Consider the following 18829-nt stretch of genomic DNA (forward strand, 5'->3'; position numbering starts at 1 on the left):
GGTGATGGGGGCGATCACCCCCCTCCCTCAAACCAAAAGTGATATTATATTTAAAGATTATAAAAATATTCATTTATTTTTATAGAAATACTTATATTATTATTTTTATAATGATGGCGTCCTTTTTATGTTTTAGTGACAGTGGCGGATCCAGCATCGTTAAGGGGCGTGCCAATTGGCTAAATTTCTATAAAAATAAATGAATATTTTTATAATCTTTAAATATAATATCACTTTTGGTGTGAGAGGGGGGTGATCGCCCCCATCACCCCTCCCTGGATCCGCCACTGCTTAGCGACCACTTAAGGGCGAATATTGTGCTATTAAGGTAGCATTAATGAAATAAAATGCGTGTAGGTGGCGAAAATATGCAAAAATTGAATTTGGGCCACCACTGTGGCTTTGGGGGGCAAAGAATATAAAATGTGTATAGGTCATAATTTGTAGCTTACACTGTGTTGTTTTATTTTACATAAGTACTTTATCAATAAAACAAACAAGTGACGAAATAAAAAACAAAAACTGCAGCCCGCCAAAGCATATCACGAACTTTACGGCGCCACTGTGCCGTAACGGTTGCTTATACGAAAAAAATGAATAGGACCTAATTTTTAGAGTTAATAGTGATCTTTAACTTTGTATAAGTTTTGTTTAAAAATAATGCATAGGTAATGAGAAAATCGTAAAAATATGCTCGCCAAGGGATAGGGGTAGTTTCTGCAGTATATTTTCAAGGATAGGGATGGTTTCCGCAGGAATGTTGCAATAACCATATATATTTTTGAATAGCAGAATTGATGAGGCATATGCCCATATGGATCAAAAAGCAAAAAACAAAAAAAAATTTCAACCCCCATTTTATTTATTTATTTTTGGCTACAGGGGTTGCACTAGGAAATCGCTTTTGGTGTCCATGCATGGGTAATAATAACGTTCACAAAATGATATATGAAGCATATTAATAAAGGGCATTGTGTGTGAAGGATTCCAAGAGAATCACTTTATTTATTAATTCTTCTTTTTTTTTGGGTGGTTCCGGGGAAAAATGGGGATGTATTATATAAATTTGTAAATACCACCAGTACATGGGTAATCGCTGAAAGTCTTTTTATTCTAGCATAAACGGTTAAGATGGTATAAAAAGGGGTTTTTTAAAATGTAACACCCTGTAATTAAAAATAGGGCAATTACCCTTAAGTGAAACCTATACCAAAAAATCAGTCACTTATTTGTGAAAAATTGTCGCAGCACTTTTTCTTAATTTCCGTTGAAGTTAGGGAAAAATATATTTTTTTTTAAAACATCTTTTTTAAAAACTTGTCAACTTTGGGGCGCCACCCCCGCTAAACGGTGGATGATAGACCTATGCTGTCGGGAAATAAATCATAGAAAATATAGTCCTCTTTATATTTCTATAAAAAAATTTTTTTATAAAAGGTACAGGAAGGGCTACGTTTCGCAAAAACCACAAATTACCCCCTTTAAAGGGGTGAAAAAGGGGGTTCCGGGGCGAAATTTTTTCAGAAAAAGTTAGTCTTATAATAAGCACCCCTTGATCTACCAGAAAAAAAATAAAACCCGACTTGTGTCCATTTTGCAAGGTTCAACCTCTGTTTCCTACACTAACCATCAAAAAAATTTATCATGCATTACTTTTAACACGTTTGTATATTTGTAGAATAGATACATTTTAACTCATTTAATACTTCCTGTATGGGTGTATCGTTTTGAAAACGTAGGGAAATTCTTGGAGATTCGTATTCGTAATCAGTAATTCGATATTCATAGTCAGAGCATTATTTTTGGTAATCAGAAAAAGTCATTCACCCACTTTCAATGTCAAGAGTTAAGTGTGAAAAATAGATGATGTTTGCGTCTAATTCAACCAGGTGACTTCTTATGTAAATGTTGTGATTACAAATACCTTTTCAAGGAAATATTATAATAAAACTTAATAAATGTTTCTGGTTGATGTGAGATTGCACTTTCAGTTTGCTTCTGCATTTATAAAATAAAATAAAATTTGAATTATGGTTTTGTTTGGAATAATTACTTGAGAATAATAATTATGATTGGGATTTAAAATAATACCTAACCTAATCCTAATCACCGTAAAAACCTAATAACCGGTTTTTACTTTAAAAAGAAAAAACCGGTTATAACCGGGACAAAAAAACAACCGGTAGAACCGGTTATTGCGAAGTAAAAAACCGGTTTTAGGTTTAAACCGGTAGGTTTTTCCCATCCCTACTTTGGATCCGTCAAAATGTAAGCCCCAATTTCTAACTGTGTCCATTATTTGACTGTGTTCATTTTCCGTTTGTGTATCGTCTGTTTTAGGGTCCTCAGTTTCGATATTGGTAACTGTGCCGGTCTTTTTTGAGCGTAAGTGTAAGACCATTCTTGATCGAAGATCGTCTAATTTACCTGTCGTATCTAAGTTAAATTCTGCCATAACATTGCTTAATTCCTCTTTCTTTAATTTATATACCCATCCTACCGTCTCATCTGCTATTTCTAAGCCTAACGTAGGTACCTTCGGATTCCGCCATATTTATAATATATTTGTTTAAATGTCTTAAACCCTGTTAAAATAAATACTCGGGCGCCAATGTAACGAGGTCGTTGCGTTGTTGCTACAGGTAACTAAATTAGTCGAAGAAAAGAGTTCGCTTTTTAAGAAATTTTTATTTGGAATCAAAACATACAAAAGATAAGATAATTAGCCTTAATTACTCGTTAATTTCATTAATAAAATATATTTATAATATACGCATCGAGCTTTCGGTTTGGGCCGATGATGTGACGATATTTTGTACATGAATGAATGATTTTGACGATCGCGTGAAATAGGAATTGCTTTTATTAATACGACATGAATATATAAGAAAATGGAGAAAAGGGAATTTCGCTCAGCTCGCCAGATGAAAAGACATTAGGGATATACGATCACCGCTCGTATAAGGATAGGTAAAAGGATAGGTAAGAGGAAAACTGTCGGATTCGCTCAGCTCGTCAAAACGACAGCGGGAAATGGTCGGGAAATACTACCTACATAAACTCACCTCTTATACCTCGCTGTTGTTTATTATTCTTCGATCAACCCTCCAAGAATAATAATCAACTAGGCTTTTCGATCCGACTTTTATATCGTCCAAGACGGTACAAAAACACGTTTTACTTAATTCATTGGCGTACTCTAGACGATAAAATTATATTATCGTCACAGGTGGGAATGGATAAATTGCATTAAATTGCATAAAATGCATCCAAAAGTGCATAAACATGTCAAAATAAGCATATTAAAGGCCAGATTTTGTTACTCGGGTGTTTTTGGGGTCGCTTAACACAACTACGCCATCAGAACCGACATCCGGAATACCAGGTGCCCAGGTTCACTGCTATGGCACGTCATCTGGAGATTCGTGGGTTAGCGGCACTTAATTAATGCAAACATATTACTCGGGGGTTTTTTGGAATTGATGAAAACGAATATGCCATCAGAACGACCTCGGAGCACCTGGTCTCTAGGGTCACGTCATCTTCTGACGGGTTTTTTGGGGTTACTGAACAAGAATATGACATCAGAACTGACTCCCGGACCACCTGGTGTCCAATGTCACTGCTCAGACATGTTATCTTCTGGAGTTGGCTCTGATGGCGTTTTTTTTTTGTTCAACAAACCCAAAAACCCTCGAGTAAAATCTATTTGCATCAATTTAGTGCCGAAAATCCTCGAAACTCCAGATGATGTGCAGATAACTTAGCAGAGAACCTTGGCACCAGGTGATCCGGTGGTCCATTCTGACGACGTGTTCGTCTTCAGTGACCCCAAAAACCCCGAATAACAAAATATGACCCTTAATACACTTATTTTGACACGTTTATGCAGTTTTGGATGTATTTTATTCACTTTAAAATGCGGGTTCATTACATTGCACCCATTTCATGCATTTCCACCGTTTTTTATATTGTAGACTTTTATCTTGATATCATCCGGAACATAATGCAAAAAGTTGAACGTTTCTGAGAGCTGTATTTAAAAATCGATTTATTTTGTGATAAATGCCATGGTCTAATGGGGAGTTTTAATTATGTCTTTAAACTGGCAGTGATCTACTTTGTAATATGATTTAAGGTAGCAGAAAATAATAAAATACAGACATGAGCAGCAAAAAGACGTCTAGTCGAACGAGAAGTTAAGGAATTTATAAAATTGGCAGTAATGTGTTATAGACAAGGCGAAAACGGCGGGTTCGCTGGGAAACATATTCCCATGAGATTTTTTTGCATAATCACATTCGTGAGACACAATTTTTAATCAAATTGCAAAAATCAATATTTTTGGCCCCCACATTTTTTTTTTTTTTAGATTTTTTTGGACTATTCTGGACAAAAAAGGTATATTATATTATTTTTTCTCTAAAGTTGATCGTTTTTAGTCCAGAAAACAGTCGCACCCGCTAGGAAAAATATTCCGATTCGGATTTTTTGCACAATCTTACTCAAAAAGGACCCCTTTTAACAAATTTGCATGTTGCCAGGACCAAAAGTGGGTCAAAAATTTTTTAAACGTTTTTTTGTTTTTTGTTTTTTTCCTAAAATTACTTTTTTTGCATGGAACAAAGTTTTTTTAGGTTTTTTGGATCATTCCAAACAGAAAAGGTCTTTAGTGACTTTAGTCTCTAAAATTGATAGTTTTTGACATATAAGGGATTAAAAATTGAAAAATTGCGAAATCAGCCATTTTTAACCCTCAAAAACTATGTGAAAAACTGAAAATTTGAATGTTGCCAAGGTAAGTAGATATTCTTTAAACATCGATTGATGAAATCCCGAAGAGTTTTTTGCAATACAATATTCATAACTCCTTTGTTTTTTAATTGCTAATCAAGCGTGCGCGACACTATTTTCCACTGACAGTATGGAAATGAAAGGAATAAATTCGTTATTTCGTAAACCGGCGACTTTAAGGCAAAATCCTGAAAAAGGTCGATTTTTATTTTTAAGATATGATATTGTGACATATATGGTATACTAGTGACGTCATCCATCTGGGCGTGATGACGTAATCGATGATTTTTTTTTAAAAGAGAATAGGGGTCGTGTGCTAGCTCATTTGAAAGGTTCTTCAATTCTCTATTCAGTAATATAAACATTTATATAATTGTGTATACAGGGTGTCCTTCTACTTCTTTTTTTGTCAAATAATTTAATTTAATGAAAATTTTTTGGACACCCTGTATAAATAATTATGTAAATGTTTACATTACTGAATAGAGAATTGAAGAACCTTTTAAATGAGCTAGCACACGACCCCTATTCTCATTTAAAAAATCATCGATTACGTCATCACGCCCAGACGGATGACGTCACTAGTATACCACGTATGCCAAAATATCATAACTTAAAAATAAAAATCGACCTGTTTCGGGTTTTTTTTTTTGTAAAGTCGCCGGTTTACGAAATAATGAATTTATTCCGTTCATTTGCACCATACTGTAAACACATGCAACGGTGGAAAATAGTGTCGCGCACGCGTGATTAGAAATTAAAAAACAAAGGAGTTTTGAACACTGTATTGCAAAAAACTCTTCGGGATTTCATCAATCATTGTTTAAAGAATATCTACCTACCTTGGCAACATTCAAATTTTAAGTTTTTCACATAGTTTTTGAAGGTAAAATTTTTAATCGCTTATATGTCAAAAACTATCAACTTTAGAGAAAAGTCTCTAAAGACATTTTCTGTTTGGAATGATCCAAAAACCTAAAAAAACTTTGTTCCATTAAAAAAAATAATTTTAGGAAAAAAACAAAAAAAAAAACGTTTAAAAAATTTTTGACCCACTTTTGGTCCTGGCAACATGCAAATTTGTTAAAAGGAGTCTTTTTGAGTAAGATTGTGCAAAAAATCCAAATCGGAATATTTTTCCTAGCGGATGCGCAGTGGATTTCTGGACTATTTCGAGTTATAAGCAATTTAAAATTAGAAATACGCGAAAATGGCCATTTTCAAGGCTTAATAACTCGGTTAAAAGTTATTATTATGAAAGTCAGAAAGTGGCTAAATCAAAGTTTAAAGCCCCCCCTACAAGATCCTGAAGAAATTTTTGTCATTATTTTATTACTAAGCTGTTATTTTTAAGTAATAATAATGAGCGCCATGCACGTGTTAGGCGGCCGTAAATGCTGAGTGCGAGAGAGATGCCATTCCGGCAGTCCACTTGTGCATCTTAATCGCACTCACATTTACAGCCGCGTCAATAGGGCTTTTCATTCACAGTCATTTGTTTCGAGCTTCTGTTATATGCCGTATAATCCGTGACCCGTGTATAGTGTATATTAATATTATACACAGATTATACAACATATGACAGGAGCTCGAAACAAATGACAATCGATGAAAAGCCCTATACGATCTAACCGCTCATTGTTATTAATGAAACATAACAGCTAAGTAATAAATTAATGACGCAGATTTCTTTAGGATCATGTAGCGGGGGCTTTAAACTTTGATTTAGTAACTTTCTGACTTTCATAATAATAATTTTTAACCGAGTTATTAAGTCTTAAAAATGGCAATTTTCGCGTTTTTCAAATTTTAAACTGTTTATTACTCGAAAAATATCAACTTTAAAGAAAAAGTATAAAAGAGACCTTTTTGTCCACAATGGTCCAAAAAACCTAAAAAAAATTTGTCCGGGCCAAAAATATTGATTTTTGCACTTTGATTAAAAAAAAATTGTTAAAAAAAATTTGGACCACTTTTCGAGTGGGCGACTTCTTGAACCTTATTCTGGGGTGTCTCACGAATGTGATTGTGCAAAAAAATCTCATGGGAATATCTTTTATAAAAAAGGTACTTAAAGGTGTTCATAAAAAAAGTACTTAAATTAATTTTTTAGTTTAAACCGAAATCCTGTTATTGAAAAATAAAATGGAGAGGACTTTGCAAAATCGATGGGAAGAAAATTTTTTAAAATACGGATACTAAACGGAACTTCCAATCCAAAATGACAAAATAAAATAAAGAGGTTCGCGCAGGCTGTATTTGGACACTAAGTGACTGCACTATAGGAAAATTGATTTTGAAATCTATTAACCTTTATGTAGTCGAAACTCGAGTCAAGTTTGAGCACGCAAAAGACTATTCACAATTCACAATGGCATTTTGTAGATTTAATAGAGTTATGAGTGTTTTTATGAAAAACACGAACGGGGTATTACTGGTACGATGATCATAAAAAACGAAGCAAAACTGAATATCAGAACATTCTAAGAAATTGTGAGTACAAAAAGAAATTATTAGATTCTTCTATGGTAAATGTAGAATTGCTGGGTAATTAACACGGGAAAAAATCCTTAACATAAATTGCGTGCCATGTCAGCCACATAAGTCTGACAGAAGTGTTTTTTATGGGGTCATGCGATCTTATCATCAAAACATTTTCTCCCTAACTCACATTTAATTCGTAAAAGAGTAGTGTGTAGTATCAAGTAAAGATGATATACCTACTTGTAGTGGCAGAAGTAATAAAGCTGGAGGAGAAGAATTACTTAAATAAATTACTACTACTTTTTGACTTCTATCTTCACACTGGCAGTTTTACTTGATAAAAAGTAAAAAGATAAAAAGAAAAACAATACATCAAGGACTGGACAGGACTGGACCTCTAAATCCTAATAGACCTGGATCCCGCGTACTAAAAAAAGTTTATTAATAGCAAGCTGAAAATTTGTTAATAGCTTAACGGTGTCTAGAGGAATAAACTATGATGTACGGGAACACAGGGAACAGGGGAAGTTTTAATTGTGGAAAAGGTTTCGAACGTCAGACTACGAAAATGTCCCATGTATTTTGTCGGACAGAACTTCCAATTGATTTGTTACCCTTTCATTAAACTCTCATACAAAAATCTGACTGCTATTTGCCACCAACCTAACTAGTGTCATTTGACATGTTCTACGTGTCGGACTTATTAAAATGCCGAACATACTTACTTACTTACTTACTTATTCCAGAACTCGTCTACCTTCCGGTGTGAGTTATTACGGAGTTAGGTTCTCCGTCGTTTTCTTCCACATTTCCTTCCATTTCCTTCTATCCATGGCCAATGCTTTTGTTTCCTCCCATTTTATTCCTCTTTTGTCGGCCGCTTCCCTCACTTCTTCTGTCCACGTCTTTCTTGGTCTTCCTCTTTTCTTTCTTCCCATATCTCTCGCTTCATATATTTGTCTTATTATTTTCTCTTCTCCTCTTCTCAGTACATGTCCGAGCCATCTAAGTTGTCGTTGTTCGATTGTTGTTGTAACTGGATGTATTTTCAGATTTTCTCTAAAGGTTTCATTTCTAATTTTATCTTTCCTTGTTTTCCCCTCTATTGTTCTCAAAAATCTCATTTCTGTGCTTATTAGTCTATTCTTTTACCTTTTTGTTAATGCCCAAGATTCACAGGCATAGGTTAGAGTGGGTTTCACAATCTTTTTTACTATTTCCGTTTTTATATTCTTAGATATTTCTTTCTTTTTTAAAAAGTTACTCTTAATAATATTGTACAGCTTACCAGTCTTTCCAATTCGTTCATTTATCTCATCTTCTAATTTTCCATCTCGGCTTATGATTACCCACAAATACTTATATCTGTCTACCTGTTCAAGTTGCTTGCCATCTACTTCTATTTCATGTTTTCCTTTTTGTCTTCCAATTATCATTGATTTTGATTTTTCTTTGTTTATTTTCATATTTCTGATTTTAAGCTCTTCATACAATATGTTTATATTTTCTTGTAATTGTTTTTCTGGCTCCCCAATGATCACCAGTTCGTCTGCGTAGGATAGTTCTGTTATTTGTATCATTCTCAACTTCCAATACCCTACATTATATTTTCTCGATTTGTGTTTGCATTCTTTTATTACGTCATCTAGTACTAGGTTAAAGAGTAGTGGGCTCAGGACACAACCCTGTTTTAATCCAATGTTGCTGTCGAATACTTTTGATTTTTCATTTCTTGTCCTTACATAGCTTTTCGATTTTTCGTATTAACTCTGGATGCATCCTATTAGATCTTCTTCAATTTTTCTCTTCTCTAGTATTTTCCAAATATCTTCTCTTTTAATTCTGTCAAAAGCTTTTTCCATATCCATGAAACATACATGTATTTCTTTTTTTGTTTTAAGAGCTTTTTCTATTATTTGTCTTATTATGAAAATCTGATCGTTCGTCCCTCTTTCTTTTCTGAAACCACTCTGGCTCTCCTCAAAGGTGTTTTCCAGTTTTTCTCTTAGCCTGTTTTCTAGTATACTAACATAAAGTTTTCCTACTGTACTTCCAAGTGTTATTCCTCTATAGTTTGAGCATTCTTTGCTATCTCCTTTTTTATACAATGGTGTTATAATGCCTATCTGCCAGTCTAGTGGTATTTTCTTTTCATTTTTAGCTTGTTTCATGATGTTTAGTAATTCTTGTTGTCTTTCTTCATTCATGTATTTCACCATTTCTGCAGTTATATCGTCATGTCCCGGTGCTTTTCCCATCTTGATTTTGTTGATTATATTTGTTATTTCTTTTTGTGATATATTTCCTATCTGTTCCTGTTGCTCTTGTGGAGTGTGTTGATTTTTGTTTTGTTCTATCTTATCTCCTTCTAGTTGTTCCACTTCCAAGAGTTCTTCAAAGTATTCTCTCCACCTCTCCATAATCTCATTCTCTTCTGTGAGTATGGTTCCATTCTTATCCTTCACGATTTTCAATGTATTTGGTTTTGGTTTTCTCATGCTCTTAAGTGTGCTATAGAACAATTTCTGGTTTTCACCGAATGCTTCTGTTAATTTATTTCCAAATTCTATCCACGTTCTGTCTTTGTTATTTTTAACCATCTGTTTAACTTCTGTTCTTTTCTCTTTGTACTTGTCATAGCTTTATTGCTTTCTATCTGTTAGGTATTTTTTCCACAGTTGCTTCTTTTCTTGTACCTTAGGACTGGACCTCTAAATCCTAACAAACCTGGATCCCGCGTACTAAAAAAAGTTTATTAATAGCAAGCTGAAAATTTGTTAATAGCTTAACGGTGTCTATAGTAACAAACTATGATGTACGGGAACACTGGAACAGGGGAAGTTTTAATTGTGGAACAGGTTACAGGTTCCGAACGTCAGACTACGAAAACGTCCCATGTATTTTGTCGGATAGAACTTCCAATTGATTTGTTACCCTTTCATTAAACTCTCATACAAAAATCCGACTGCTATTTGCCACCAATCTAACTCCTGTCATTTGACATGTTCTACGTGTCGGACTTTTTAAAATGATCAACATAATTGCCGGACAAATATTTTTTCATATATTATATAAAGTTTGCTATTGAATAATCTTAAAAACAACCTGCTAAGTTTCACAATAAACTTGTCAGGATGGCAAGTACCCCAATTAAAATCACGTTCCATAATTAAAACTTCCCCTGTTCCAGTGTTCCCGTACGTCAAAGTTTGTCCGACTAGACACCGTTAAGCTATTAACAAATTTTCAGCTTGCTATTAATAAACTTTTTTTGGTACGCGGGATCCAGGCCTATCATAAGAATAGGATAGAGATAGTGGCGTAGCTGACAGGCCCGCAGGCGCATAACTGACATTGAAAAAACAGTTTCCTATGTTCATTGTGCATCCTATAAATCTGAACCTAGTGTTGAATGATGCCGTTGCTGGTGTACTGGTGTATATGAGTTGTTTTTTTTTACGATATAATTAAGAGATTGTATGTTTTTTTAGTGCAAGTATTAAAAGCTGGGATTTACTATTACGACTTTGGATTCACCGCATTTGCCAACACGAAAAGGTTATGTGAAAACCGGTTGTTATCCAGACATGATGCTGTTATGGCTTTGCGTCGAGCTTTCCGATAAGTAATGAAATCTTTAACGAAAATTTTATTGCTATCAAAAAACTATGAAAAACTAAAAGCTAATGCATTATTAGACCATATGAATAGTTTTGAATTTGCCGTTCACATTACTATTCAATCTAAAATACTTAACTTTATTCATCTAACATCAAAACTTTTGCGATCTGAAACAGTAGAGTTAACGGTCCTTCAACTTTTTGAAAAAACTCGTGGATAAATCTTCGAGAACTGAGAAATTCGTTTTCCGAAATTTTAGCAGAAGCAGCAGGAGTAGCAGAATAGTAGGGATTTTACCGGAGTTTAAACATAAATGGATAAAACTTTTAAAAAAAATTACGATAAGCTCAGCTGCGACGAAAAAATAACTTATAGCAAAAAAAGTTTTGAAGTTAATGTTTTCAATGTAAATCTAGATATAATATTGCAACAACTTACTAATAGGTTTGTCGGATTAAGAGACATGAAGGTTTTCATGTCTATTCCCAAAAAATCTATTAACATTAACTGACGAAGAGGCAGACCAAATATGTACCTATTGTCATTTACACATATTTTAGTAATTGTATTGATATTAGTTGTCGTTATGTTTGTAATACGGGGACCCACAAAAATTGTCGCGGGGGGGGGGGGCAATCTTCAGCTACGCCACTGGATAGAGACGAATTTGCAGAAGCAATCGCCAACCTTCATGGCAGAGAGACAAGATTCAAGTGGTTTACGAGATTAATAGTTACAAAAATGGAAAGAAAACTGGTGACATATCAACCTAGAACACAGGTGGAATTCAGAAAAAGTTACGGAACCAACGATCATACAGAAATTAAGAAAATTCTAATATAGAAGAATATAGAAAATAGTGAAATATAATGATTTTCTTCGTATAGGTAGCAATAATTTTAAGGCCCAATAGATCTTCTTCGTGAATTACCTAGTTTAGAAGTTGTTGAAGCGTTTTCGGGTTGTCAGCAATAATCAGAGTATTATCTGCATATAGTATATATACAGGGTGAGTCATAACTATATGGACATAGACTAAGAACAGGTTATTTGGACCAAAATATGGCTATTGGGCCAAATATGCCTTAATAAAATGTTGCTGAGGAAAAAGATACAGGGTGTTAAAGTTAATTTTTGTTTTTCGTTTTTTGCTCATAGTTTCCCTGTATATTTATAAATTGCTATCAAAATTGGCGCAGAGGCATAATCTTAGACAAGAAATAGTATTTTATTTACAATTTTACGTTTTGTCATAGAGGCCCCACGTGGATCATTCCTGATGATCAAATTGAGTCTAAACTTTTTCTGATGAAACTTTTTAGTAATTTTTATTAGAAATATGACGTAAACATCATTTTCACGTAAAATTGGTACTCTTGTTTAAACATGATAATTTCAACCCTTTTGAAAAATATGCTTTGGACTGTCAGATAATTGTTGTTGGTAAATGTCATTTGTTCAGAGTAAATTATTTTTGATGTGGCAGTGTAGTGTAGTGTTGCATTTTTTAAAAGTAATCATTACTTTTTTGATTGAAATGCCTCGTCACAATCATTTCAGTTGCAACTTTATTTATTAGTTTGGTATTTGATATCCCCTTCTGAGTTCCTGAAATCTTCAATTGCGTTTTTATCGAAAACGGTTGAAATTATCATGTTTAAACAAGAGTACCAATTTTACGTAAAAAATTACTAAAAAGTTTCATCAGAAAAAGTTTAGACTCAATTTGATCATCAGGAATGATCCACGTGGCGCCCTCTATGACAAAACGTAAAATTGTAGATAAAATACTATTTCTTGTCTAAGATTATACCTCTGTGCCAATTTTGATAGCAATTTATAAATATACAGGGAAACTGTATCTTTTTTCTCAGCAACATTTTATTAAGGCATATTTGGCCCAATAGCCATATTTTGGTCCAAATAACCTGTCCTTAGTCTATGTCCCTATAGTTATGACTCACCCTGTATATTTAATTGACACAATTGATTAATAACTAACAAGCAAAACACGAAGACATCTGGAAACCAACGAAATGAAGATCTTAAGAAGGATTGCTGGAAAAGGACTACAGGATAGGGTAAGAAATGAGGAAATCAGACGCATATGTGGGGTAGACAATATAAATACCTGGGTAAAGAACAGAAAAGAAGAGTTGAATAAGCACATAAGCAGGATGTCTGAATCAAGGATAGTAAGAATAGCCAGGGACAAGTCGCCGTTAGGCAGGAGAAGTATAGGACGCCCAAGGAAAAGATGGAATGACAACTTAGGGGCAGAATGAAAGGCACCGTTGAAGAAAAACAGGCAGTACTGCCTATATAAAAAAGAAGAAGAAGATTAATAACTACCTACACAGTGGGTAGCTTTTAATCAATGCTGAGACGGAATTTCTTTTTATACCATTGGCTCTATCTTGTAAAGTCTTATCGAAAATATAACAAAGGGTATAGCACGAATCGCTGACGGATTCCTCGTTGTATTAGTACTTCGTCCGTTTTGTCTTATTTTGCCCTTACGTTCCTTTAACACATCAATAATTTTGAACGTGCGATGGCTTGAACTCACGATGTCATTCCAATAGTGGCTCGAGCAATCATATGGAACCTTTTTCAAATTATCGCATTCGGTTGAGTTGTTGTTTTTTGGATTATTTCATTCATAGGAGATTCTGACCAATAGAAAGCTACAGAAATCTGAATTAAATCGATAATTTTTGATAATCTCCCGTCGTTAAGTATATTACGTCAGATGCCCTTCGTTGCTACGAAAAAATACATTCATGTGACATTAATGACAATTAATGTTTTAAAAATTATAAAAGTGATGACTTTCAATCGTAAAATATTTATAAAAACTGTGTGTTTAATGGTACTTACATAAATAAATTACAATAAAATTTTGGTTTTGAACAGTTTTATTCATGAAATAATCGCAACAAATTGCACTCGACCTCTGAAATTAATATACAATTTTTGCTCTCGTGACACTTTGACATAATTTCACTCGCCTTCGGCTCGTGAAATTAAAACTGTCAAAGTGTCACTCGGGAAAAATTCAATAATTTCAGAGCTCTTGTGCAATTACTACTGATAATTCTTGTTTAAACATCCTTTATTTATTGCAATCTGTTTCTACAAATAAAAAACAATAAGCCATAATAAAGAAAGACCGATAAAAAAGGATAAAAATAAAGAGTGATTTCAAATAACTTTATAAATCATTTATGGATTTCATTGTAGTTCATTTATCATTATCGTTCCTCGGCCTCTTGCATCCACTGTTGGATATAGGTATCCTCCATATTCTTCCACGGTTCTCTATCTTGTGCCTTCCATATCCAATTTCCCACTGTTTTTCTCAAGTCATCCAGGGCCGGTGAAAACGGGCCTGCAAGGGATGCGTTGCAGGCGGGGGCCCCTGCTTGGAGGGCGCCAAAATGAGCTTTTTTGGTTGGTATTATACAAAATACTAATTTAAACAAAAAAACTAAAAGGCGCAAATGCTAGTTTTGCTGGCGGGCACCTTATACCCTAGCGCCGGTACTTGAAGTCGTCCATCCATCTTTTTGGTGGTCTACCTCAGTGTCTTTTATCTTCTCTAGGTCTCCATTCATGAGTCTTTTGGTCCATCTATTATCATTTAAACGTGCTCCATGTGTCCATTTAAACAGTCCATTGCCATTTGGCTTGTGCAATTTTTTCTATGACATCTGTCACTTTAGTCCTCCCTCTCACTATTGTACTATATCTCTTCTTGTTATTGCCAATGTATACCCTATTCCACGAACATACGACTGTGTTGGATTATCTCTACAACGAATATTTTATTGTGCAAAATATGAAGAACGAAAGTAAATTTCAAATTACTTTGTTGTTTATTGGAATAATTATTAGAGCCATTTACTTTCGTACTTCTTGTGTTGTACACTAAAATATTCGTTGTCGCGATAATCCAAAACAGCCGTATATTCGTGGAATGAACCATATTATCGTATTCCCAATGTATATTCCCTCTTCCTATTTAATGTATTATCGTTTATTGATAAATATACCAGTACATTAATAATTAATTAATAATATTATTAATATACCTTGTACATTTATCTATCAACGGTATTATTTATATTATTTTAAAGTGCGCATGCTCCACTTGTCGTGGACTAGTCCCTGACTGTCTCCGCGAACCCACTTAATGTTTATATAACAATTTATCAAAAATGGTAAATAAATATTACATAATAACGTCAAATATGTCATATGTGTATCATATGCTTAAGAGTAAACAGTAGCGATCAACAGGTAGCAACAAAATATAACGGGAGATAGTATCATAAACTTTGGCAACAGTGGTAATCTTTAACATTACCTAAGATTAATATTTTGACAATATCATAGTCGCGCTAAATGGAAGTAATAGAAAACGATTTTATTATTAATAAATAGATATTTATAAAAATAAACCAAAATGGGTGATAATTTTATGTTAAGATAGGTATTTAGAAAGGTATTTGCATGAAATATCTAATAATAAAACAATAATAAATAATCATTTTTTGTTGTGAAGCGAAACAAATTTCGATTTTCGCATAATTTTGGCACGGTTTTTAATGGACTTTTTCTTGGAAGGTTTCACTTTATTTTTCGTTTGATTTACTTTTTCCATTTTGTTAAACTATTGATAATATTTTTAGAATAAAAAATCCTCCTAAAACTTTATATAGGTACTCGCGTTAGAATTCGAAATATTTTTACGTAAAATATACTTACCTACCTACATATAACTAAAACTCACAATTAACAACAATCTATTCTTTCAAAGAGGCCAACAACTTATACAACAACAACAAATATATAATAAATTAACTATCAATGAAAACTACTTTCCTATGAAACAACAAAAACGAATTCTTAAATTAACACACTACTGCACTGAACAGATATCGATAAAGATGACAGAAAGAACAGATTAGAGAAAATCATCTGACGCAGGTTTGTCAAAATGACAGTGATAATTTCTCTATGTTGCCTAATTAGTTATTTAGTTATAATATTATGTTCGATTTCTTGTTAGAAATAAAAATTTTTAGTAGTTCCAAGATTACACATATTTTATTTTTTCTTCTTAATGGCGGTACAGGCTCCTTTTTTCAATATTTTATTTAGTTATAGAGTAATTTCCACGTACTAACATATTTCTGAAATTGGGCTCTGTACCGCCATTCTTTATTATATTACGAATATGTGTGCCAAATATCTCGACAAAATATTCAAAATTAGAGCCGCAATCTTGGAACGCGTTTGTTGCTACCTGTTGATCGCTACTGTAGCCTCTTAATGAAAAATTGTGGTCGCCAAAAATGTCAGGCGACTACTCTAGGTGTCGCGTCAGTCATGCACGGAACGAATATTTTCTGTACACAGCTGACATCCCTCCCACAAATAATATTACGATTGCTTCGTATGCAGATGACCAGAAATTTGCAAAACTATAAATAATACTAAATCAAATCACATAACGTTCGCGTTAAAATAGAGAACTGCCCTCTATATAAAACGAAAATTACTGCCTGTTAGGGAAGATGTCAAATATCTAGCTATCCACATAGATCATAATATACTGGTTTATGAGGTTTACATATACAGAACTTCTTCTCTATAAAGCAATACTACGATTGATCTAGATGCAGGGGATTCAAATCTGGTGAAAAGCCAATAATACAAATTTGCAGACTAGAAAGATTTCAATCCAAAGTCCTTCTTGATGTCTGCAATGTCCCATGGTATGTACTAAAATATGCTTGCTATTCATCATGACCTGAATGTTAAAACAACTGTTAAAGAAGCAACCGTTACTCAGTGTACAAACTACTTCAAAAGACTATCAGCTCATCCAAATCCACTCGCCTATGATCAGGGGCGTCATTTGATAGGGGACAGGGGGGGGCATTTGCCCCCCCCTGACCCTGAAAATTACTGAAATTTACAAAAAATAGATCAATTTTGTATTATGTTTGCATATAAATGTATTGTATATACAATGCTTGCTTACAAAATATTGTATATACAATAAATAATGCTTGCCCCCCCCCCTATCAAAATTTCAAATGACGCTCCTGCCTATGATATCCTGACCTCACTGCTTAAATGGGTGATACACACGCGAGTAAGTACGCAAGCTTATGGCTCGACGACCTTTTTCGCGCGTGTATCACAGCAAGTACGCGTACTTTAAGTCCGCCGAGTAAGTACGCCGTCGATCCAACAAGTTTGAAATCTTACACGTAACCCGTACGTGTATCACTGCCACGAGCCTCGAGCCATCATGTTATTGCGTTTAAAGTTACACTTATATTTTCACTAATTAAGCAAATTGCCTAGAAATAATTCAATCGCTTATTGTTGAAAGGAGACAAGTTACATTTTATAAGTTTAACCGTAAAACACTATTTTAAGCTATACTAAATTATTTTTGTACTCACCGGAGGGACCGCAGACGTTCGGATACAATTAGCGTCTCTTTGCAAAGACAATGACGTCGACTTTGCAAAGTAACAAGACACTTACTCAACACACACACTACACATGACACTAGGTACCTAACTGTTCAAAATTACCGTACCTACCATGCCAATGGCCATTAGTTGTCGAGGCATTAGCTAAATAAAAAAAAATTATTTTTGATTATTTGTTTTTGAGTAAACCTAATTATTTATAGGCTGTTTTATCCTTCTGGTGAAAATATTACCCTCTTATCTATGATATTTTGTTTGTTACCCACACTTTTCGATTTCGTCTTTTTTTATTAGTATTACAAATATATAACACGATAGGATACGATACGAAGTATATAATACGATAAAATTCCTAAATAGCACAAACCACCGACGGCGACCGCGATCTTTACAACCGCGTACTTTACGTCTGCCGTGTATCACCGACGGCGAGCCGAGTAAGTCCGCGATGAGTAAGGGTACGAACATGCCGAAGATACATGGATGTGCGCGGTGTAGGTGGCGATCGCGGTCGCTACATCGATGTCAAAACAAACCTTTATTTTCTTATGAGATCGCACATACCAAGGATGTGTCACCCGTTCACCCTCGCGACCTATCATCGCGGTTTACAGCGATGTCGATGCCGAAACCAAATAGTTTGTTTAACATCGCGATAGAGCTGCTGATCGGGTGGTAAATTAAAGTTTATTGGTGGTTTTTAAACCACGTGACATTCGCTGGAGATACGGCTGGTGTATTTATTCATTTCTTGTAATCAGGTTACGACAAGTTTTGGTTATATGGAAACCGCAAAGAACACTGAAAGGAAGGTATTATATCTTGGGTATGTTCTGCCCGTCATGGATGTAAACATCGACCGCGATCGCGACCTACACCGCGCTCATCCATGTATCTTCGGCATGTTCGTACCCTAAAAGGGTTCGATCCTCTTGACTCTAGATCTCTCTACCGCTAGGAACTGGATAGAATTTACTCATTTGTATAAAAATGAGAAGTTTGGTAATGTGAACTAAATATAAGTAAAAGGAGCTCACCACTGGGTGCAGCTCCCACTGTGTCATTTTTTTCTATCTCTGTCAATCATATTGTTTATTGATAACACTTTGCAATAAATAAAGGAATAGCTTAATAATTATGGCTAATAGCTATTGTTTATTAATGTATGCAAAATATTCCAGATTATATGGATCGTTACTTAGGAGGGGTTTCCACAGTTTGTCGTTGATGGGAGCTTCTGACGAAGATGCCATGGACTTAGTGAACACTTTTCCTTTAGCTTCAAAACATATACATACGCTTAGTTTACGATGTTCTAGCATTACTGATAGAGGACTAGAAACGCTTCTCGATCATCTTCAGGTAAAACGACATTATGTACACTATCAAAAGCTTTTTACTAATCCATGATATTT

The 18829-nt window shown here is 34.3% G+C and overlaps 1 protein-coding gene across 1 annotated transcript in view; it reads left to right on the plus strand.

The window, feature by feature from the left end:
• The window catches only part of LOC126879085 (F-box/LRR-repeat protein 16), a 74984-nt gene that overhangs the window by 39767 nt on the left and 16388 nt on the right, over positions 1 to 18829 (plus strand). The window contains exon 4 of the mRNA XM_050642001.1: positions 18596 to 18776. Coding sequence (XP_050497958.1) covers positions 18596 to 18776 — 181 coding nt within the window. The remainder of the gene's footprint in view (positions 1 to 18595; positions 18777 to 18829) is intronic.

Source organism: Diabrotica virgifera, chromosome 1, assembly GCF_917563875.1.
Source record: "Diabrotica virgifera virgifera chromosome 1, PGI_DIABVI_V3a".
NCBI lineage: Eukaryota > Metazoa > Arthropoda > Insecta > Coleoptera > Chrysomelidae > Diabrotica > Diabrotica virgifera.